The 23,737-nt window shown below is 42.8% G+C and overlaps 1 protein-coding gene across 1 annotated transcript in view; it reads left to right on the top strand.

The window, feature by feature from the left end:
* The window catches only part of papss1 (3'-phosphoadenosine 5'-phosphosulfate synthase 1), a 92,362-nt gene that overhangs the window by 31,721 nt on the left and 36,904 nt on the right, over positions 1-23,737 (top strand). The window contains exons 5-9 of the mRNA XM_055641874.1: positions 6,141-6,259; positions 10,740-10,853; positions 14,121-14,232; positions 15,977-16,182; positions 19,426-19,561. Coding sequence (XP_055497849.1) covers positions 6,141-6,259; positions 10,740-10,853; positions 14,121-14,232; positions 15,977-16,182; positions 19,426-19,561 — 687 coding nt within the window. The remainder of the gene's footprint in view (positions 1-6,140; positions 6,260-10,739; positions 10,854-14,120; positions 14,233-15,976; positions 16,183-19,425; positions 19,562-23,737) is intronic.

The raw sequence follows: 23,737 nt of genomic DNA, 5'->3' as shown, positions 1-23,737 counted from the left end.
CTCTCATCATTTTAAAGACCTCTATCAAGTCCTCCCTTAACCTTCTGCGCTCCAGAGAATAAAGACCTAACTTATTCAACCTATCTCTGTAACTTAGTTGTTGAAACCCAGGCAACATTCTAGTAAATGTCCTCTGTACTCTCTCTATTTTGTTGACATCCTTCCTATAATTGAGCGACCAAAATTGTACACCATACTCCAGATTTGGTCTCACCAATGCCTTGTACAATTTTAACATTACATCCCAGCTTCTATACTCAATGCTCTGATTTATAAAGGCTAGCATACCAAAAGCTTTCTTTACCACCCTATCTATATGAGATTCCACCTTCAAGGAACTATGCACGGTTATTCCCAGATCCCTCTGTTCAACTGTATTCTTCAATTCCCTACCATTTACCATGTACGTCCTATTTTGATTTGGCCTGCCAAGGTGTAGCACCTCACATTTATCAGCATTAAACTCCATCTGCCATCTTTCAGCCCATTTTTCCAAATGGCCTAAATCACTCTGTAGACTTTGGAAATCCTCTTCATTATCCACAACACCCCCTATCTTGGTATCATCTGCATACTTACTAATCCAATTTACCACACCTTCATCCAGATCATTGATGTACATGACAAACAACAAAGGACCCAACACAGATCCCTGAGGCACCCCACTAGTCACCTGCCTCCAACCCAATAAACAGCCATCCACCATTACCCTCTGGCTTCTCCCATTCAGCCACTGTTGAATCCATCTTGCTATTCCTGCATTTATACCCAATAGTTGAACCTTCTTAACCAACCTTCCATGAGGAACCTTGTCAAAGGCCTTACTAAAGTCCATATAGACAACATCCACTGCTTTACCCTCGTCAATTTCCCTAGTAACCTCTTCAAAAGATTCAAGAAGATTAGTCAAACATGACCTTCCAGGCACAAATCCAGGTTGACTGTTCTTAATCAGACCCTGTTTATCCAGATGCTTATATATATTATCTCTAAGTATCTTTTCCATTAATTTGCCCACCACTAAAGTCAAACTAACAGGTCTATGACTGCTAGGTTTACTCTTAGAACCCTTTTTAAACAATGGGACAACATGCGCAGTACGCCAATCCTCGGGGACTATTCCCGTTTCTAATGACATTTGAAATATTTCTGTCATAGCCCCGGCTATTTCTACACTAACTTCCCTCAATGTCCTAGGGAATATCCTGTCAGGACCTGGAGACTTGTCCACTTTTATATTTTTCAAAAGTGTCAGTACTTCTTTTACTTTGAACCTCATAGTATCCATAGCTACTTTACTAGTTTCCCTTACCTCACATAATTCAATATCCTTCTCCTTGGTGAAAAACGAAGAAAAAAAATTGTTCAATATCTCCCCCATCTCTTTTGGCTCTGCAGATAGCTGTCCACTCTGTCTCCCCAATGGACCAATTTTATCCCTCGTTGTCCTTTTGCTATTAATATAGCTGTAGAAACCCTTTGGATTTACTTTCATCTTACTTGCCAAAGCAACCTCATATCTTCTTTTAGCTTTTCTAATTTCTTTCTTAAGATTCTTTTTACATTCCTTATACTCCTCAAGCACCTCATTTACTCCATTCTGCCTATAATTATTGTAGATCTCCCTCTTTTTCCGAACAAGATGTCCAATTTCCCTTGAAAACCAGGGCTCTTTCCAATTTTTACTGTTTCCTTTCAACTGAACAGGAACATAAAGATTCTGTACTCTTAAAATTTCCCCTTTAAATGTCCTCCATTTCTCTTCTACATCTTTCCCATAAAACAAAATGTCCCAGTTCACTCCTTTTAAATCATCTCGCATCTCATCAAAATTAGCCTTTCTCCAATCAAAAATCTCAACCCTAGGTCCAGTTCTGACCCTCTCCATAATTATATTGAAACTAATGGTATTGTGATCACTGGACCCGAAGTGCTCCCCAACGCATACCTCCGCCACCTGTCCCGTCTCATTTCCTAACAGGAGGTCCAGCACTGTCCCTCCTCTAGTAGGTACCTCTATGTATTGCTGCAAAAAACTATCCTGCACACATTTTACAAACTCCAAACCATCCAGCCCATTATAGAATGTGTTTCCCAGTCTATGTGTGGAAAGTTGAAATCTCCCACAATCACTGCCTTGTGCTTACTACTAATATCTGCTATCTCCTTACATATTTGCTCTTCCAATTCTCGTTCCCCATTTGGCGGTCTATAATACACCCCTATAAGTGTTGCTACACCTTTCCCACTTCTCAGTTCCACCCAAATAGCCTCCCTAGATGAGCCCTCCAATCTATCCTGCCAAAGCACTGCTGTAATATCTTCCCTGACTAGCAATGCAACACCTCCACCTCTTGCCCCTCCAATTCTATCACACCTGAAGCAACGAAATCCTGGAATATTTAGTTTCCAATCACAGCCCTCCTGCAACCATGTTTCACTGATCGCCCCAACATCATACTTCCAGATGTCTATCCAGACTCTAAGCTCATCCACCTTTCTTACAATGCTCCTAGCATTAAAATATACACATTTAAGAAACCCCCCGTCTCTTATTCTCTGTTTATTTCCTTTTTTTTCTTTCTCCTCTTGTGTCCGAGTGCTTCCCTTTTCTGCTTCCTGCCTCCCATTCTGTCTACTAGCTTTCTCTATTTGAGTCCCTCGCCCCAACCATTCTAGTTTAAAGTCTCCCCAGTAGCCTTTGCAAATTTCTCCGCCAGGATATTGGTCCCCCTCGGGTTCAAGTGCAACCCATCCTTTCTGTACAGGTCCCACCTTCCCCAAAAGATGTCCCAGTGATCCAGAAACTTGAATCCCTGCCCTCTGCACCAGTCTTTCAGCCACGCATTTATCCTCCACCTCCCTCCATTCCTACTCTCACTATCGCGTGGCACAGGCAGTAATCCTGAGATTGTTACCTTTTTGGTCCTTTTCCTTAACTCTCCTCCCAACTCCCTAAATCCTCCCTTCAGGACCTCTTCCCTTTTTTTACCTATGTCATTGGTACCTATATGTACCACGACCTCAGGCTCCTCTCCCTCTGATTTCAGGATATCTTGGATGCGTTGAGACGCGTCCGAGACCTTGGCACCTGGTCTCCCGACTGCATCCACAGAATCGCCTATCCGACCCCCTAACAATAGAGTCCCCAATTACTATTGTCCTCTTCTTTTTTTCCCTACCTTTCGGAGCAACAGGGCCGGTCTCTGTGCTGGAGGCCCGTCCGCTGTCGCTACCCCCGGGTAGGCTGTCACCCCCATCCGTACTCAAACAGGAGTACTTATTTGCAAGGTGTACCGACATTGGAGTACTCACTCGTTCCTGCCTCTGCCCCTTGCCCTTCCTTAGCGTGACCCACATGTCTCTCTCCCGTGGTTTTGGAGTGACCACCTCCCTATAACTTCCCTCTGACCTCCTCACTCTCCCTGATCAGACAGAGGTCATCGAGCTGCTGCTCCAGGATCCTAATACGGTCCCTTAGGAGCCCCATCTCGCTGCACCTGGTGCAGATGTGGACGTCTGGAGGGCCATCCGACACCATGACCTCCCACATCTGACATCCAGAACAGTACACTGCTCTGACTGTCATTCTCCCGCCTTACCCTGGATCCGATACAAGTATAATACAATAGAAACTGCTGGGAGAAATCAGCAGGTATCTGACTCACAACAGCTGCTCCCTCTTGACCTTTAAACTGCACCTTTATTATATAAACAAAAAGCACTGTACCTTTAGCCCACTGTACTCTTGGCTCACTGTACCTTTAACCAGAAAGCACAAATGCTAACCTGAGGTTGCACGCAATCAGCTGCTTCCTCTAGTCTGCTTCCACCAATCAGCGGCTTCCACCAGAACCCTCCCTATGGAGTGTGGAACGTTACGGATTTTGGTAAAAAAAGCCCTGACCCTCCTCCACACTCTCCAACGGTCCCGGGCCTCTGTGAAATAAAGCCCCGCGCCCGATTTAAGTACTCACCGCCCTGACCCTCCTCCACACTCTCCAACGGTCCCAGGCCTCTGTGAAATAAAGCCCCGCGCCCGATTTAAGTACTCACCGCCCTGACCCTCCTCCACACTCTCCAATGGTCCCGGGCCTCTGACATCTCTTGTCGGATTGCAGTGATGAGGTGATCAGAAATGTAAGTTTGTGTGAGAATTAATTATCTTTGACATTTATGAATATTACTGAAGGTATGAAAGGTAATGAAAAGTAAGACAAACATTTTATAGTGGCAAACTAACCAATAGTGATAGTTCAACTTTATTGCGCAACTCTTTTGATGTAGAAACAAAGAATGCAGATGCTGGTTTATACCTAAAATAGACGCAAAGTGCTGGAGTAACTCAGCAGGCTAGGCAGCATTTCTGGAGAAAAAAGGATGGGTGGCGTTTCGGGTTGGAACCCTTCTTCAGACTGACTAGACTTTTGTTAAGAGTAGTGTTTTGCTTACATGGCTCTGGGTTTTTTTTTAAATGTGAATTCTAATCTCATCTAATATCCTTGCATCCAAATACCAGCAAGTTCCACCTATGGATTGGCAGCTCCACTTTCTTGTCTTTCCCAAGTTGAGTAAAGCCTGCTTCATTTAAAGCAGATCTTTAATTCGGGTCACTTGTTTCCCATAGTTTTATGGAATTGTACTTCATAATGTACTAGAGTTAGTGGCGGCGCCTAACGGCAGCGGCTCGACTACAGTCGTCTGTCTTTTTTTATTTATGTCTTGTTAAATGTATGTCTTGAGTTTTAATATTTTTTTTAGCTGTGTATATGTGGAGGGTGGTGGGGGGCGCTGTGGGGGAAAACGTTTAAATCTCTTCCCTGTGCGGGGACCCGTCTATTCCCTGTCGGGTCTCGGATTTCGTTGGGCCTAACATCATGGAGCCGGCGCCGACCTCCGGCCGGGACTAACCTGGGGGCTCCAGTTGCAGAGCCTGCGGAACTGACATCGCGGAGCTGGCCAACTTCGGAGCGGGAAGAGCTGTGGTGGCGTGCGGCTGCGACCCGACTTTTGGAGTTCTGAGGCACCGGCCGCAGACCCGGCAGACGGGAACATCGGGAGCTCCAAGTCCCTGGTGGGAGACCGCTTTTCCGAGCTCCGCAACGGCGACTTCTCCTGCTGGAATCGCGGGTTTAAGGACATGGAGCCGGGGTCTAACATCGCCCGGCGTGGCTTAAACGGCCTCAGGACTTACCATCGCCCGCCGGGGGCTTTAACATTGGAGCCCCAGTTCGCCTCGACACTGCAGTTGGACTGCTGGACCACGGGAGAAGGAACAAAGGGAAGAGATAAAGACTTTGCCTTCCATCACAGTGAGGAGATGTTGGAGACTCACTGTGATGGATGTTTATGTAAACTGTGTTAAGTGTGGGTCTTGGATTGTTTTGTAATGTAAAAAACTGTAGAAATTATATTTTGTTCAAACCTAGGTTTGAATGACAATAAATTGCATTCTATTCTATTCTATTCTATAAATACAAATGCAGTTGTCTTTATAAGCTAATTCTCCCTCCACCTGCCACTTCTCCATCTCCTCTACACGCTCTCTTCCCCTCTCCCTGTGACCGTGCAGGTTTCCATGCAATCGGTTTAGATTAGGTTATTATTGTCACGTGTGCCGAGGTACAGTGAAAAGCTTTTGTTTGTGTGCTACCCAGTCAAAAGAAAACTATACAATTACAATTAAGTCATCAAATGTGTACAGATAAAGGATAAAGGATAGTTCAAAGGTCACCAATGAGGTAGATAGGCAGTCAGGACCACACTCTAGTTGATGAGAGGACCATTTAGTTGTTTGATAACAGCTGGGAAGAAACTCCCTGAATCTGAAGGGGTGTGTTCTCAAACTTCTGTACCTCAAGCCAGATGGTAGAGGGAAGAAGAGGGAGTGAACAAGGCGAAATGGGAATCAGTGTGATGTGGGTTAAGCAGCCAATACCCGATCACTTATGTCTCTCTGGGTTCCTTTTATTCCGAGTGGAAATGGTTAACTTAAAAACCTAAGCTCCCAGTTTGCCAAGTCCATAATATGCCTGTATACTTTCTTAGCACTATTGTATAGAAGTGGCAGAACTCTTTTTATTAAATTAAAAAGTTAGTCACTAGCCCTGGAACTATGACCTAATGTTGATTTCTTGCAGGGTTCACTGGTATTGACTCGGAGTATGAGAAACCAGAAGCTCCTGAGCTGGTTCTGAAGACTGATGTTTGTTCTGTCAATGAATGTGTCCAGCAAGTGATTGAACTTCTTCAGGAGAGGGTAAGGATTTAGCTGTGCCTTTGAACGACTGAATTTTAAATTGAGTCTAATTATACCATTGTTGTTGGCTGGATCCAAAACAAAGATGAAACCAATTTACAGGAAAGAGATTGTGAACCTTGCGTCTGGTGTCCCTTCCCCTTAAACAGCAAAATGAAAGAAGTAGCAGTTTACAGAAGCAAAGATGAACACAACCCTGTGTCATCAATGTTAAAGAGGGAACCTGCTGCGTCATGGAGAAACTCAGCGGTCAGGACATCTATGGACGAAGGAAATAGGCAACGTTTCGGGCCGAAACCTTTCTTCCCCTAGAGACTGAATGGGGGGTGGGTGGGGACAGCAAAAAAGAAAGAGTTGGAGTAGCTGTTGACCGAAAGAGGCAAGAGGTGAACACAACCCTGTCCTCATCAATGAAGCTGCTGTAAAAATGGTTGAGAGCTTTTCTCCAGCTTTTCTGTGTAACCTGTCCTCATCAATGAAGCTGCTGTAAAAATGGTTGAGAGCTTCAGGTTCCTAGGCATACATATTACCAGCAATCTAACCTAAACACTTCACACTGATGTGGTGATTGAGAAAGTGCAAACACCTATTTACTTTCTTAGGTGCCTGAGAAGATTTGACATGTCTACAAGGATTCTTTGAGACTTCTATCGAAACATCTCGGCCTGCAATGGCATTGCTCTGCTCTTGACCATCTGAATCTGCACAGTCTAGTCCATCAGATGCTCATCACTATATTCCATCCAGTCCATCTTCACAATGTATTGCATCAGGAAGGCTGGAAGTATTTGCAACCATGCCTGGCACCTTGGCCATTCTGTTTTGTCTCTTCTGTCTTCTGACAGAAGATACGGGACCTTGAAAGCCTAGATATCCAGACTTTCCCCACTGTGATCAGACACCTGAACCAATCACCTCATTTGCACACCCTTCCCAGTGATGCTACCCAGAGCTGAGTAGCACTATGTTCCTTGAGGATCTTTATCAGCATCTTCTTTATTACCCAAGTCAGCATTAGGGGACCAGCGAACATGAGATTCAATCCTTTAACTCAGTTTTGCCATTAGATCATGGTTGATCTGTTGTTTAACTCCTGTGGCTTTCATCCATATTACTTGATATACTTAGCTTATAGATACGTTGAAAATGTAAATTAACCCAGCAGTCGTAACCTTTTTGGGGGAACTGAGGTCCAGGTTTCCAATTACCTTTGAATGAAAAAGCGCTCGACTCTTTGTTTTGTGGATTCCCCCTTCTGCAAAATTCGCTCATTTCGATCCGATGCAACTTCATTTTAACCACCTCATTTAGATCGCTGCTTAACCTACTAAACATGCAGAAATAGTTGACCAGTGACAGTGCATTTATTTTTTAATTGCCAAGCAGTTTTACCAGTAGGGAGTTTTCATTCTACTCTTCCAGAGGTTTTTCTGTAACTCTTCTGCATGACCCCAGGGATCTGATTTAAAAAGGGACATTTTACGGATTGCTCAAATGTGATTTTATAAAGTGAATGTTCAGGCAACAAATTTGCTGCAGCCTGAATTTAACAATGAAATGTTCTGCTTTAGGGAGGGGAGGGGGGAGGGGGGGGGGGGATGTAACTTCCCTTTGATCCACTTCTTGGGAGGTAAACCACACGTGGGCATTTCTTTGACTCCAGACACAAGACTTTCTCCATCCTAGAGTCACTGGTTTGCCAAAACAAATAAGGATCTTTGTCCTTGTGGGAAAGAACACGTTGAGACCATCAATGTAAGATGATCACTGAGTGGTGAGAATGTGGAACTCATTACCACATTATGAAGTGAAGGTAAACAGTGTAAATGCATTGAGAGGGAAGGCGGATGGGAATATGAGGGAGTAGAGCTTTATGCCGCTATATTTTGGTGAGAAAGATAGGGATCACTTGTGGAGGTAGATTTAGATATAGGATAATTAGCATTGACAATGGTCATTCAATCCACCCTCTACATGCTGTGTTTATATTTACCACAAGTCCCCACCTCCTTTCCAATGAGTGGATCAGTGGAAACTCCTATGCCCTTTCCCACTATGTACCAATCTGGCTTGCCCTTCAGTTCATCCATACACCTCGGCTTCATTGTGCGTAATGAGTTCCACATTCTTATTGCTCTCTGCGTGTAAACTCCCCTCTCAATTTCCTGTTTCTTTCCTTGGAGATCATTTTACATTTATGATTTCTAGTTTTGTTCTTTCCCACAAGGAGAAAAGACATCTCTGTCATTTCTTTTGGTAACAAGAAACAACAATGTCATTCCAGAAGGGAGGAAGTCGTGTGGCTGGAACTTGAGAGTCACAGTTAAAAATATGCCAAATTGTGGTCTACCACCCAAAAAGCAGATTAAATGGAATTTATTTTTTACTATTGAAGCAAAGAACTGCCGTTTTAGATTTATGTGCAGCATGTTGCGCTCTATTGATGAGATTATTAATGCCCTTGATGACAGCAAGCCTGCTTCGTACCACATTGTATTGTCTGTGAACCCAGCTCACAGCCCAGAATTCAGGGGGGAGTTCATGTTGAAGTATTCCTACCCTGATCTATACCATCCTCTGGACCTACAGAAATCTGAATGAAAGTACATTGCTGGAAACGCTTAAGTCTCACTGCTGCTTTATAGAGTGAAACAACATTGGTATTTTGAGAGCATAAGCTTTATTCATAGCTGAGAAAAGTTAAAGATACCACAGTGTTACATATAGTTTAGTTTAGAGATACAGCTTGGAAACGGGCCCTTTGGCCCACCGGGTCCACACCAACCAACGATCCCCACAAGTTAACAATATGTTACCTACACACCTGTCCATCTTTGGAGTGTGGGAGGAAACCAAAGATCTTGGAGAAAACCCACGTAGTCATTGGGAGAACGTACAAACTCCTCACTGACAGCAACCTTAGTCGGGATCAAACCCGCATCTCCGACACTGCGAGCGCTGTAAGGCAGCAACTCTACCGCTGTGCCACTGTGCCGCCCAATGGTTAAAGGTCAAGGGAGAGCTGGTGCTAAGTTGCAGAGAGAATAAAAGACTTGCACTGTGTGATAGGATGGAATGCATGAGCGAATGAGGAAGCAGTGAATAACATATGGCATCTATTGATTTGTTTTTTGTTCTAATATCAAGAGTGTTTTATTGTCATATTTCCCAGATAGAACAATTACATTCTTATTTGCAGCAGCACCACATAATATATAAACATAGTACACTGCAATCAATATAATAACGCAAGTGTAACTGTCTCCCTTTCACATTCTTTTTTGACATTTATTCTATCCAGCCTACCGCGTGGACTATCATTGTTCTTGATGTCACCTTTTCCCTGATTTTTTTAAATTGTATCTTTCACTTTTCCCGTTTTTGCTGAAAGTTCAGAAATTCTCTTTTGTCACATCCAAACCTCCACCACCCCTTCTGCAACTTAAAAGTAACTTGTTTTGTTTCCTGGGTTACTTTCCACTTTCACTTCACTTTCACTTCCACTGGATGTCCACTTTCCGCAGATACTGCCTGACATCCTGAACATTTGCAGTATTTTTTGCTTTTATTTCTCTTCTCCAGGAACAGCACTATGTTGTTTTCCATCAATGCTAAGTCTGTTGATTTTTTTGCAGACCTCCAACACATTGTTTTACTTAATATTTTTCTAAATATTTTCCTGTTGCTCTTGCAACACAACTTCTTGAGTAGCATGACATAAATCTAACCTACTTGTCAGTTTCTCATCTTGGTGTCTAATAGCAATCCATGGAGAATAGGGTAGAAACAAGGAACTACAGATGCTAGTTTACAAAAATGGACACAAAGTGCTGGGGCAGAGATGCTGCCTGACCCGCTGAGTTACTCCAGCACTTTGCATCTTCTCATGGATAACAGGGTGTTCATTTGGGAAGTGGTGGGAGAGCAATCTAAAGATCTGACTTTTTTTAAATAGTGCATTCTGCATTTAATGTGTTTATCCTATGGTACACATCTGCTTTGATGCACTTTTAAGTTAAAGAGTCAGTCAACGTGATGTAATGTTGTGGCTTACCACCCAGCCACACCCTCTAGCCCCAAAATAAAAGTGGTTTCAAGTCAATGTCTTGTTGGATGTCTCTGTGATGGAGATTTTTCACCTTTCCTTCAAGGTTGACCATGATTTTGGCCTTTGCTTTCCCTGTATTCATCTTTGTAAAGTCACCGTATTTGTAGATTGAAGCACAATCGATCTTTATGAAATATTGTCTGCTCCATGGACCTGTAAATGTTGCATTTGTGACAGTGGTTTAATAAGTCTGTAATTTGTTGATTCTCTTTTTAACTAATAACATATTATACTGCCTGTGAACACAGGATGGCACTATAGGCCCAGGATTTTTGTGTTGTAGAAATTAGCTTAAGTTATCCTCAAGTAATTTCAAAAATCCAGTGTTGCTACTAACATGGAATTGTTTGGGTTTTCATATTTTTCAAATAGGACATTGTTCCTGTAGACTCCTATGCCGAAATAAAGGAACTGTTTGTCCCAGAAAACAAGATTGATCTTGTTAGAGCCGATGCAGACACCTTGCCAGCCCTGGAAATCGGGAAGGTAGGAACATCTTCGTACCACTTTTCACAGGTCCAGCTGGCGGTGGTGGCCCTCTTGCCTCAGAGAAGATGATGAGTTTAATCCTTGTACCATGAGTTGAACCTGTAACCGAGGCTATCATCTGTGTTGGACCCCTGCCTTCAACTGAGCTGCTAAACCAGGTGGAGGTGGATGTTAAAGATCCCAAGATAGAACTTGGTAGATGTGAGGATCAGTGTATAACATGCATCATAAGCATGTCGTACCTTACACCTTTTGATATGATTAGTTATTGTATAAAGACTGATTATTTCAGTGATGATTTTTGTTTCTCTCGACCAATGCAATTCCCTCGGTACCTTCTATTCCAAAGCCGCTGATGCTTTACCTTCTTATTCTGTTAGTCTGCCATATATAATTTGTGGTCTTGCCTCTGTGACTAACACTTAATCCCTAGAAAGGGAATTGTTCTTAGGGAAGAACAATTTAAGGATTTGATGCATTTTTGATGCATTGGTTTTAGGATTCATTGAACTATTACACCCACTAGTGTATCAGTTCCCTTAGTATTCTTATAAAAATACCATAAGCAAAACTACCACAAAATAGACCCCCCCCCCATCAGTCTGAAGAAGGGTTTCGGCCCTAAACGTTGCCTATTTCCTTCGCTCCATAGATGCTGCTGCACCTGCTGAGTTTCTTCAGCATTTTTGTCTACCTACAAAATAGATTATCTAGTTACTTATGGAGAAGAGAGTACCAGAAGATTGCAAACCAGCCAAAGTGAAGCCCTTGTTCAAAAAAAACAGAAGGCAGGGAACTACAGTAGTTTAATAGCTATAATTGGCAAGATGCTAGAGTCAATAATCAAAGTGAAATTAAGTAATCGTTTAGGAAAGCTGAATATAAATAAACCAAACCAACATTAGTTTGTTGAAAGGTAAATAATGTATGACAAATTTGCTTGATTTCTTTGAGGATTAACAGGGAAAATGGTTAAAGAGTGGTTAACCTGTGGATGTAGTGCATTTTGATTTCCAAAAGGCTTTTGACAAGGTGCCGCTTAGAAGACTGGTGCATAAATTTAATAGCCCATAATGCAAACTTGGAGATGTTACATTTAATTCCGTTGTGTAAATCGTTAATATATATTGTAAATAATAATCCGAGCATCGAGTCTTGCTGCACCCCACTTGTCTGCCTGCCATTCTGAGAAGGACCCGTTAATTCCTACTTTTGCTTCCTGTCTGCCAACCAGTTCTCTTTCCATGTAAATACCCTACCCCCAATACCATGTGCTCTGATTTTGCACACTAATCTCTTGTGGGACCTTGTGGCTTTTTGAAAGTCCGGTTACACCACATCCATTGGCGTTTTCTTATCCATTTTACTTGTTATATCCTCAAAAAATTCCAGAAGATTAGTCAAGCATGATTTCCCCTTCATAAATCCATGCTGACTTTGACTGATCCTGTCACTGCTTTCCAAATATGCTGCTATTACATCTTTAATTATAGACTCAAGCATCTTCCCCACTACCGTTGTAAGGTCAATAATTCCCTGTTTTCTGTCGCCCTCCTTTCTTAAAAAATGGAGTTACGTTAGCTACCCTCCAGTTCACAAGAACTGATCGAGGGTCTATAGAACATTGGAAAATGATCACCAATGCATCCACGATTTCAAGGGCACCTCCTTGAGTACTCTGGGATGCAGACCATCAGGCCCTGTGGATTTACCTCTTCCTAGGATTATGCCTCTTCCTAGGATTTAACACTATCCTTGATTTCCCTCGTTAGCCACGGTTGAGCTGCCTTCCCCGTTTTATTTTTTCGCCAGTCAGGGATGAACAATTTTTGGAGTTCATCCATGCGCTCTTTAAATCTTTGCCTTTCTCGGGGCATCAGGTAGGTTGGGACGTTTTTTCCAGCCTGATGAAAAATGTCCACGAGTAAAAAAAATAGCCCCGAGTACCTACGGCTGGCATAACGAGCCGCTACGATACATCCACGGACTCCTATGGACTCGTTATGAACATTCTGCGAGTTTGAAAACTCGGGAGAATTTTGTGAATAACTCGGGAAAGTGGGACAGGCCCTTAATGCAGAATTCCACCATATTATGATCACAGTTGCCCAAGGGGCCTTGCACAAGAAGATAGCTAACTAATCCTTCCTCAAAAAGGATTAGTTAGAAGGGTTTTGGCCCGAAACGTTGCCTATTTTTTTCGCTCCATAGATGCTGCCGCACCCGCTGAGTTTCTCCAGCATTTTTGTCTACCTTCCTAGTCGGTTCCTCTACATATTGATTTTAAAAACAATCCCGAATCCTGATAGAAAAATACAGTGCTGGAGAAACTTAGCTGGTCAGTCAGCATCTGCTGAGGGAATAGTTCAATCGGTCCCACTGAGTTCCTCAAGCACCTTGTTATTTGCTTAAAAATGTGACCTTTGTTGCCAAGAGGTTGGAGTTTAAAAATAGAGGGGATTTGTTGCAATTGGACAGGGTTTTGGTGAGGCTTTGCCTGTAATACTTCTTCCAGTTTTGAACTCCTTGCCTTAAAAAAAGATAGCACAAAAGAGAATCACTGGGCTAATTTGAAGATGAGAGGTTGTCCTTCCGAGAGAGACTAAATGGTTTTGCCCTGCATCTCTTGCAGTTTTGAAGAATGAGGGCAACCTTATTCAAACATATGATCCTAAGGGGCTTGACAGGTTAAATACTGAGATTTTCACTAGTGGGAGAGCTTGAAGCAAAGGGAGATAGCTCAAAAATCAGGGGCTCATCATTTAAAATTGAGACGAGTAGAAATGTCTTCTCGCTTAAAGTGGGAAATCTCTGGATTCTCTGCCTCGGCAGGTGGTGGAAGCTGGATCATTAGAAATATTTAAAGTGGAGGGGGATAAATAATTGATCGTAGAGGGATAGGGAGCAAAGGCACAGGGAGGAGTTGAGTCTAACATAGCTTAAGCACGATGATATTAAATGGTGGGGAAGACTCCTTCGGTTTCCTAGTGTTCCTTTGAGCAAATCAAAGCCATTAGATGCTTTGCCAAATAATTTATTTGACTCAAAAAAAGGATACATAGTGCTGAAGCAACTCAGCAGGTCATGCAACATCACCGGAGAAGATGGATAGGCTATCTTTTGGGTCTGCTCCAAGTAATTTATTAGATTAATTCCCCTACATGTTCAGCCCCACGGTAGATATTATTTTGCAAGGTTTAGTTCTGACAAAAGCTGATCACAATTATTTTGACAAATCCTCTGCAACTTCTCTTTCTGTTCCAGGTGGATATGCAGTGGGTACAGGTTCTGGCTGAGGGTTGGGCTACCCCACTCAATGGCTTCATGCGAGAGCGAGAATTTTTGCAGAGCCTTCATTTTGGCTGCTTGTTGGATGGTAAGATTGCAATCGTTTGGTGTGAGTTAAAAGCTCAAATCATAATGCAGACAACAAATACCTTCCCCTTGCATGTAAGTTTATACATTCTTATTTTGGCAGTTGTAAAGTTTCATGGATTGAGAAACTGTGTGAATGTTGCTTTCACTATATTCCTGTACTCATCCAACTTTACGTGCAAACTCTACACAGACATCGTGGAGGTCATCGGAGCATGATCAATCGCACGTCTCTGGCGTGTGAGGCTGCAGTTATAGCAACTGCGAACGGTGCCGCCCCATCTGTGGAGAGGGAATTGGAATTGATATTTCAGATGATTACCTTTCATCTGAACTGTTTTATCATTGCCTGATTTAATCTGTTATCAGTTAAAGAAAATCTCAAACTTTAAAACAAAAGATTGCAGAGCTCAAATATCTACGCTCTATAAAAAACTTTGAAAAGATTAGGGATAGGTCATTCACGGCCATAGCTGTACTTCGCGAAGGTCCCTTTTATCTTTTGAGATTGGAGGTCCAGAAACTAATAATTTAACCATGGGTGCAAAGAGGGTATAAAGATGTATTTGATATTTATATCACAGCACAAGGCCATTTGATTCTCTTAATGAATTGGCTCTCTGGAAGATTAATCCAACGACATTTTGTGTGTAATTGTGGAGCACATTTAGTTATAGAGCCAATCAGTGTGGAAACAGGCCCTTCGTCCATACTTGCCCACACCGATCAACATGTTCCATCTATACTTATCTCACCTGCCTTCGTTTGGCCCATATCCCTCTAAACTAGTCCTATCCATGTACCTGTCTAAATGTTTCTTAAACATTGGCATAGTCCCAGCCTCAACTACCTCCTCTAGCAGCTTGTTCCATACACCCACCACTCTTTGTGTGAAAAAGTTATGATACAGGTTTAAGAAAGTTGAAGTTTTAGTGTTTAGTGATTACTTTCAAATGAATACCTTGGTTGGGGGGGGGGGGGGGGAGGATCAATTTTTAAGTTGTATGCTTAGGCACAAGCTTAGAAAGTTATTCTATTTCTCTTGGAACAGAACGGTATACAGGAACAGGCCTTTCGGTCCACAGTGTCCACGCTGAACATGGTGCCAAATTAATCTCGTCTTGCACTTATTCCATATCCTTCCATTCTCTCCACAAGTATAACTAAAAGCATTTTAAATGCCACCATTAGGTCTGATTCCACCACCACCCCTGGCAGTGCATTCCAGGCACCCACCACCCCCTGAGTGGGGAAAAAAAAACTTGCCTCCCACTTCTCCTTTAAACTGCCCACCTCTCTCCTTAAAGCTATATCCTCTAGTCTTTAACATATCCACCCTGGGCAAAAGGTTCTGATTATCTACCCTATTTATATCTTTCATAGGCGTAGGCCATTTAGGATTGAGACGAGGAAAAACGTTTTCACCCAGATAGTTGTAAATCTGTGGAATCTCTGCCACAGTGTAGGCCAATTCACTGGATGTCTTAAAGAGAGATTAGATTTAGCTCTTAGGGCTAACAGAATCAAAGGATATGGGGAAAAAAGCAGGAACGGGTACTGGTTTTAAATGATGAATGGCGGTGCTGGCTCAAAGGGCCGAATGGCCTACTCCTGCACCTATATTTCTATGTTTCATAATTTGACAAGCTTCTATCAGGTCACCCCTTAGCCTCTGAAACTCATAGAAAACATTGCTAGTTTGTGCAACCTCCTTACAGCTATTGCTCTCTTCCGTTCCTTTACAGGAGGTCTCATTAACCTGTCAGTGCCCATTGTCCTGACAGCGATGAGCGAAGACAAAGAACGGTTGGATGGTTGTACTGCCTTTGCGTTGGTGTATGATGGGCGGCGAGTGGCTATCCTTCGAAACCCGGAATTCTACGAGCACAGGAATGAGGAGCGCTGTGCCCGTCAGTGGGGCACAACCTGCAAAGAGCATCCATACATTAAGGTTCTGATAAAAATAAGATTTTATTCCTATCCTTTGATCTGTATGACTTTCAGGTTAATATAACTGTTGATATAATGCAGATAGTATAGGCATAGGCAAAGTTATAGGTGTAGTTAGAGTGCATGTGGAAATGGTTTCCAATGGTGGGAGAGTCTAGGATCAGAGGTCATAGCCTCAGAATTAAAGGGCACTCTTTTAAAAAGGTGAGGAGGAACTTCTTGAGTCAGAGAGTAGTTAATCTGTGGAACTCTTTTCCACAGAGGGTTGTGGAAGCTGTCAATGGATATTTTTAAGGAGGAGATAGACAAGTTCTTGATTAGAATGGGTGTCAAGGGTTATGGGGAGAAGGCAGGAAAATGGGATTAGGTGGCAGAGATCAGCCATGATTGAATGGCAGAGTAGACTCGATGGGCCTAATGGATTAATTCTACTCCTATAATTTGTGAACGTGTATGCTTAATATAAGAAATGCAGGAATTTGAATTGGCCACATGAGTTAGTGAAATCTGAATTAGTGATGATTGGTGATGTTGAATTGAAACATTTTTATTGTTAAGGTTCCTTTCTTAAAACAGACAACTCACAATAAATTAGGTAACACCAACACAAGCTTTACTGATCATTTAGCCGGCGAGAGTGCTAGGGGATACAAAGTCAAGTATACAGCAGATACTTGACTCCTCCAGGGCTATCACTCTAATGAATGAAGGCATCCAACATAGTGTTTTGGAAACGTAGTCACATGTTTATACAGAGTGGCAGCAATGACGTTTAATGCAAATCAATCACAGGCTTTACCCTTTCAAAGAATTCTTGTCATTAATACAATACTCTTGCCACCCTGTGCTTCTATCAATCAAAAACTGTTGGTCACAAACATTTGAAAACAGAAATTTGGTCAAGAAGCACAACATTTATGTAATCTTTGATTGTCAGCTACCAACCAGAAGGCTTCTGTTTACAGTAACTTCCAACTCAAAGGAAGCACATCCTCTCTCAAGGCATCTGTTTACAGAAAGTTGCACCTTATCAGGAAAAGCACCCCCTCTCACCATTGTGGATGGTATTCTACTTAGCACATAACAGCAACCAGCTTGAACGCAGTTTGAATGCTGGCCTCCAATTTCCTGATTCCCACAATTCTGCAAACTGCAGCTTATTTCAGCACCCAAAAAAGTCGAGCTATACTCAAGCTAATCTTTTAGTTAATCCATTCTAATTATAAAATATTTCGTTATTAATTAGGATATTATCATTATCCCTCAGCAAGATGCACTTGTCTAGTGTCTGTAGTAAATGGGAATGCAGCAAAGAGACTTGGTCAGTCCACAGTGTACCACCAGTCGACAGGTATCACACAAAGCCACAAAATGTTTCTCAAAGCCATATACAAAATTAGCTAATCTACAAAAAAATTGCAAGACACTTTCTATGTACATTTTCGAATAAAATCTACTTAGTTACGATAGGTTTATGTTTATTATTGACACATATACCGAGGTACAGTGAAAAGCTTTTGTTTGCATACAATCCAAGCAGATCAGAACAGTTCATGAACCAATCAAGCCAGCCACAAGTACACAAGTTGGAACAAAGAGAAAGATATCTGAGTGTAGAATATAGTTCTCAACATCATAGCATAACAGTTCCAGGGAAAAAGTCCAATGTCTGCATTTTGGTATGTCGGAGAATCCGGACTGTACCGTACCTTAGTGTGGAAAGTTTTGAAAGTCTTATAACAGAAGGGAAGGAGCTGTTCCTGAATGCTGACGGCCAAAAATTTGATCAAAGATTTAAGTTGTATCAGAGATCTTATTTATCCCTCAACCACCCTATCAACCTGTGACGCCACTTTCAAGGAACTATGTCAAGAGTGTTTTACTGTCGTATGTGCCATAAAAAAATGAAACTCTTAGTTGCAGCAGCGCAGCAGAACTGCCTGCACACCTATGATAGACACAAAATGCTGGAGTAACACAGCAGGACAGGCAGCATCTCTGGAGAGAAAGAATGGGTGTCGTTTCGGGTCGAGACCCTTCTTCAGACTGATGTCGGGGGAGGGCGATAGATAAGGAAGTGTGAAGGTGTAAATACAAGGCAAAGGGAATGGAGATCAAGGAAAATGTAGAATAGATCATTGTTAGCTGGGAGAAGGTAACAACAAACAAACAGAGATAAAATGTGGTCGGCATGTAGTGTACATGTTTGCATTGTTGTTACCTTTTCCCAGCTAACAATGATCTATTCTACATCTTCCTTGAACTCCATCCCCTTTGCCCTGTTTTCACACCTTCACACTTTCTTATCTATTCATCTCCCTGCCCCCCTGACGTCAGTCTGAAGAAGGGTCTTGACGCGAAACATCACCCATTCGTTCTCTCCGGAGATGCTGCCTATCCCGTTAAGTTACTCCAGCATTTTGTGTCTAACTTTGGATTAAACCAGCATCTGCAGTTTCTTCATACACATTCTGCTTGTACTCCTAAATCCATCTGCTCTACAACACTCCCTAGGGCCCTGCCATTCACTGTGAAGGTCCTGCACTTGTTTGACCTCCATAACGCAACACCTCCCACATTCTCATCCAATTTGTTGAAGTAAACCACAAACAACAATGGGCCCAGCACGGGTCCCTGAGGTACACCCGTAGTCACAGGCCTCCAGCATCCGTCCGACATCACCTTCGGCATCCTTCCATGGTTGATTCTCTATCCAGTTGGCTAGCTCTCCCTGGATCCTATGTGATCTAATGTTCCAGAGCATCCTACCACGTGAAACCTTATCAAATGCCTTATTGAAGTCCACATCGACCACATCAATGGCTTTACACTCATCAACCCTTTTGGTTACTCCTTTAAAAACTCAACCAGATTTGTAAAACACAAAAGGACAGAAGATAAATCGTCCATTATTAACATTAACTTATTTTCCACACACCTAGTTCTGACAAAGGATTGTTACCCGGAATTGTTAAATCTGCTTCTCTCTCCACAGACATTGCCTGTCTGTGTATTTCCAGCATGTTCTGGTTTTATTACAGTTTCCCAGCATCTACAGTGTAGGAAAGAACTGCAGATGCTGGTTTAAATAGAAGGTAGACACAAATTTCTGGAGTTGCTCCAGCATTTTGTGTCTACTCAGCATCTACAGTCTTTTTGAGTTTCATCTGCTTATAGTTTGTTATTGTTTGGCTTTTTTGAAATGTAACAATGAATGATTTATCTACCCTTATGGAACCAACAGATGGTGATGCAGAGTGGCAGCTGGTTGGTCGGTGGAGATTTGCAAGTTCTTGACCGTATTTATTGGAATGATGGACTCGATCAATATCGCCTCACACCACGTGAACTGAAGCAGAAATTTAAAGCAATGAACGCTGGTGAGTATCAGTATATCTCATTGTCTGACTGTTTCCATACTCTGTATGATGGTTCAAATTCATAAACAGCATTATTTACAGTATGGTTGCTTGAAGACAAATGTCATAGAGACATGCTTTTGTAGGTTGTTTGATGAGGAACATTAAACTTGGGAAACTGCCAGTTACTTTGTGATGGCTAATTGGTGTTACGTTAGGATTTCTGAGAAAGCAACCTTTTGTTCAGACTTGCCATTCCAATCCCTTACCATTAATGTGGTTTGCAGTTTCTGCTTGGCTCAACCTGCCAGCATTTTTTCCTCTGTACCAAAAGGTTGCAAAATATTATTGTGGATTACGCAAGTGACCACAAAGTAAGGTTAAATGCATGCAAGTTAAAATGGAAGCATAAGCAAAACCGCATCTGCTCCTTCAAGCCAACAGGATATAGATTCTTTCATTCCCTTCTTCCCACTATTCCATTAAGAGGGCGGCACAGTGGTAGAGTAGCTGCCTTACAACACCAGAGACCCGGGCTCGATACTGACGTTGTCTCTGTGACCGCGTGGCTTTCTCCGGGTGCATAGGCTTCATCTCGTATTCCGAAGGCATTCGGGTTTGTAGGTTAATTGGCTTCTGTAAATTGTGCCTATTGTATAGAATAGGAATAGTGAATGGGTGATTGCTGGTTGGCACAGTCTCGGTGGTCCAAATTACCTGTTTCCATCCTTTCTCTAAACTAAACCAACAATGTCATAGAGTGATAGTGTGAAAACAGGCCCCGAGGCCCAACTTGTCCTAGCTACACTAGTCCCACCTTCCTGCATTTGGTCCCTATCTCCTGTCCTATCCATGTACCTGTCTTAACAGTTTCTTAAATGTTGGGATAGTCCCAGCCTCAACTACCTCCTCTGGCAGCTTGTTCCATACACCCACCATCCTTTGTGTGAAAAAGTTACCTTTCAGTTTCCTATTAAATTTTTTCCCCTTCACCTTAAGTTTATGTCCTCTGGTCGTCGATTCACCTACTCTGGTATTGGAAGTATTGGAAGATCAATTATATATGAAGCATCTACAAAATCATTTAAACTTAGTAGTCAAGCCAAATGTAAAGGTATGCATGACCTTTGAGGATTGCCAAGGCAGAGCTAGAATGAATTAATGGCACTGCCCTTTGTCAGCTTCCGAACCTGTAACCTATACATTGTCCACGACGCAGGTAAGGAAGCTACAAAGTGGTTTACAAACCTACACAATGATACGTTGTGGAATCGTGGCAATCAATTTGTGCACCTTAAGCTTCCACAAACTACACCTCTATAAGATCACCCGTCAGCCTCCTGCACTTCAAGGAATAAAGTCAAAGTCTGCCCTGCTTCTCCCGATAGCTTAGGCTCTCAAGTCCAGGCAACATCCTCATACACGTTCTCTGCATCTTTCCAGCTTAACAACATCCTCCCTATAGCAGGATGACCAAAACGAAACCCAATACACCAAATGCAGCCTCACCAATGTTTGTACAACTGTAACATTACATCCCAAATTCTATACTCACTACTCTGACTGATGAAGGGCAATGTACAGAAAGCCTTCTTGTCCACCCTACCACCCTTTAACGCCATATAGGAACTATGGACATGCACATCTAGATGCCTTTGCTCTACAACATTCCCCAGGGGCTCTGCCATTCACAATAAAATCTAGGTTGCCAACTTTCTCACTGCCAAATAAGGGACAAGCGGTCAAAATAAGGGACAAATTCCCGATTGTAATTCGCTGACCGTATCGGCCATGGCTGGGTGAATGATGAGTTATCCTGGGTGCTGGACTGCACACAAAGCCCAGCCGGCGGGCCAGTTGAGGAGTTTAGGCCCGGTCGCCGGACTTTACGCGTGACATCGCGCGCAAAGTTCAGCGCCCCATCCAACTCATGAACCGATGATCGGCCATGAGAAGGAGGGGTGGTGGTGTCGGCGGTAAGCGAAGGTCCGAAGGTCGGACAGCTGGCCGGGCTGCCGACCGATGGGGCCCACAGGCGAGGTGCTGCTGCTGCATGTGCTGCACTACGTCAGGACGGGTGAGGCAGGGCCAGACGCGGCACTCCGACCCGACAGTCCCCTCGACCCGAGTAGTGGCAGTCAAATATGGGAAAAGGGCGGACCAATTTAGTCCCAATATACGGGATTTCCCGGCTAATATACGGGATTCCCCAATATGCAGGATTTCCCAGCTAATATATGGGATTCCCCAATATTTCCCGGACTGTTGGCAACCTTAATGAAAACCCTGCCTGGTGGGCCTAAAGGCCTGTTTCCGCGCTGCATCTCTAACTAAGCTAAACTACTTAGTCAATGGTGTATAGTCAGAATCACTGGCAGTCTTGCTGATGTTACTTTTTATTGGTAGCTGAGAAGTAGGAGCAGTGTTGCTGTTTGGGGATGATAACCTGACACAACACCAGCATTTAAGTGCCTTGAGATTGTTAAATCCACGTCCACACTGTTAACTTGCGGATTCTTCCACCCATTTGCATGGGATGACATAGAAAGTTGTTTGAAATGTAGCAGCATCGCCACCAGCAAAAGAGATGTTTGTTCATTTAGAATAGTTAATTTAGCTATGGCAGAGAAAATTACTTCATCAGTTGAAACAGTTCATCTGCTCTGCTGCTATTAGCAGGATTAATTGCAGCAATTAATTGAGCTTACCTGACTGCACTTCCGGTTCCATGGTGGAAAGCGAAGAATAATAGGAAGGTAGGTACGTAGGCTATTTGGCCCTTCAAGCCTTTCCACCATTCAAGGTGGTCATGGCTGATCATCTAAATTCAAAACCCTGTTCCAGCTTTCTCTCCATACCTCTGATCCCCAGGTTGTTATACAGGCCCTTCGGCCCAATTTGGCCACACCGACCAACATGCCCCAACTACACTAGTCCCACCTGCCCACGTTTGGCCCATATCTCTCCAAGCCTGTCCTATCCATGTGGCTGTCTAACTGCTTCTTATATGTTGGGATAGTCTCTGCCTCAACTACCTCCTCTGGCATTTTGTTCCATACACCCACCATCCTTTGTGTGACAAAGTTAACCCTCAGATTCCTATTAAATCTCTTCCCCTTCACCGTAAACCTATGTTCACTGGTCCTCGATTCACATACTCTGGGCAAGAGACTCTGTGCATCTACCCGGTCTATTTCTCTTGAATAGATTTAGTCGTTTAAATTATTTTATGTGGAAAACCACAGGTTCACTGCTCTCTAGAAGAATAAATGTTGCGTTATTTCAGATGTAAATATAGCTTACACCTTATCCTTAGACTGAGACTCATAGTTCTAGACTCCCAATTCATCAGGAACATCCTTCTGCATTGAATCTGTTATAATTATGTAGATTATAAATTCCCCTTTCAAACTTCCAAACTCTTGTGAATAAAACCTAAGTTAATCCAATGGTATGGATGCATATCTTCCACATCTTTAGCTATCCTGATTCCAACAATACCAACGTCCCTTCATTACTGCTAAGTAAATGCTAGCCAAGAATATAAAGCAGGATAGTTAAAGCTTCTTTAGCTATGTGAAAATTAGTTAAGATCAAAGTTGGACCCTTGAAGACTGAAAAAGGTGAATTCATTATGGGGAACAAGGAAATGGCAGATGAATTGAACAGGTACTTTGGATCTGTCTTCACTAAGGACACAAACAATCTTCCTGATACAGTAGTGGCCAGAGGATCTGGGGTGACAGAGGAACTGAAAGAAATCCACATTAGGCAGGAAATGGTGTTGGATTGACTGATGGGACTGAAGGCTGATAAATCCCCAGGGCCTGATGGTCTGCATCCCATGGTACTTAAGGAAGTGGCTCTAGAAATTGTGGATGCATTGGTGATAATTTTCCAATGTTTATAGACTCAGGATCAGTTCCTGTGGATTGGAGGGTAGCTAATGTTATCCCACTTTTTAAGAAAGGCGGGAGAGATAAAACGGGAAATTATAAACCAGTTAGCCTGACATCGATGGTGGGGAAGATGCTGGAGTCAATTATAAAAGATGAGATAGCCACACATTTGGATAGCAGTAACAGGATCGGTCCGAGTTAGCATGGATTTACGAAGGGGAAATCATGCTTGACTAATCTTCTAGAATTTTTTGAAGATGTGACTAGGAAAATGCACAAGGGAGAGCCAGTGGATGTA

Source organism: Leucoraja erinacea, chromosome 1 (assembly GCF_028641065.1).
Source record: "Leucoraja erinacea ecotype New England chromosome 1, Leri_hhj_1, whole genome shotgun sequence".
Classification (NCBI taxonomy): Eukaryota; Metazoa; Chordata; class Chondrichthyes; order Rajiformes; family Rajidae; genus Leucoraja; species Leucoraja erinaceus.
This window is presented reverse-complemented; position numbering and strand designations above follow the sequence as displayed.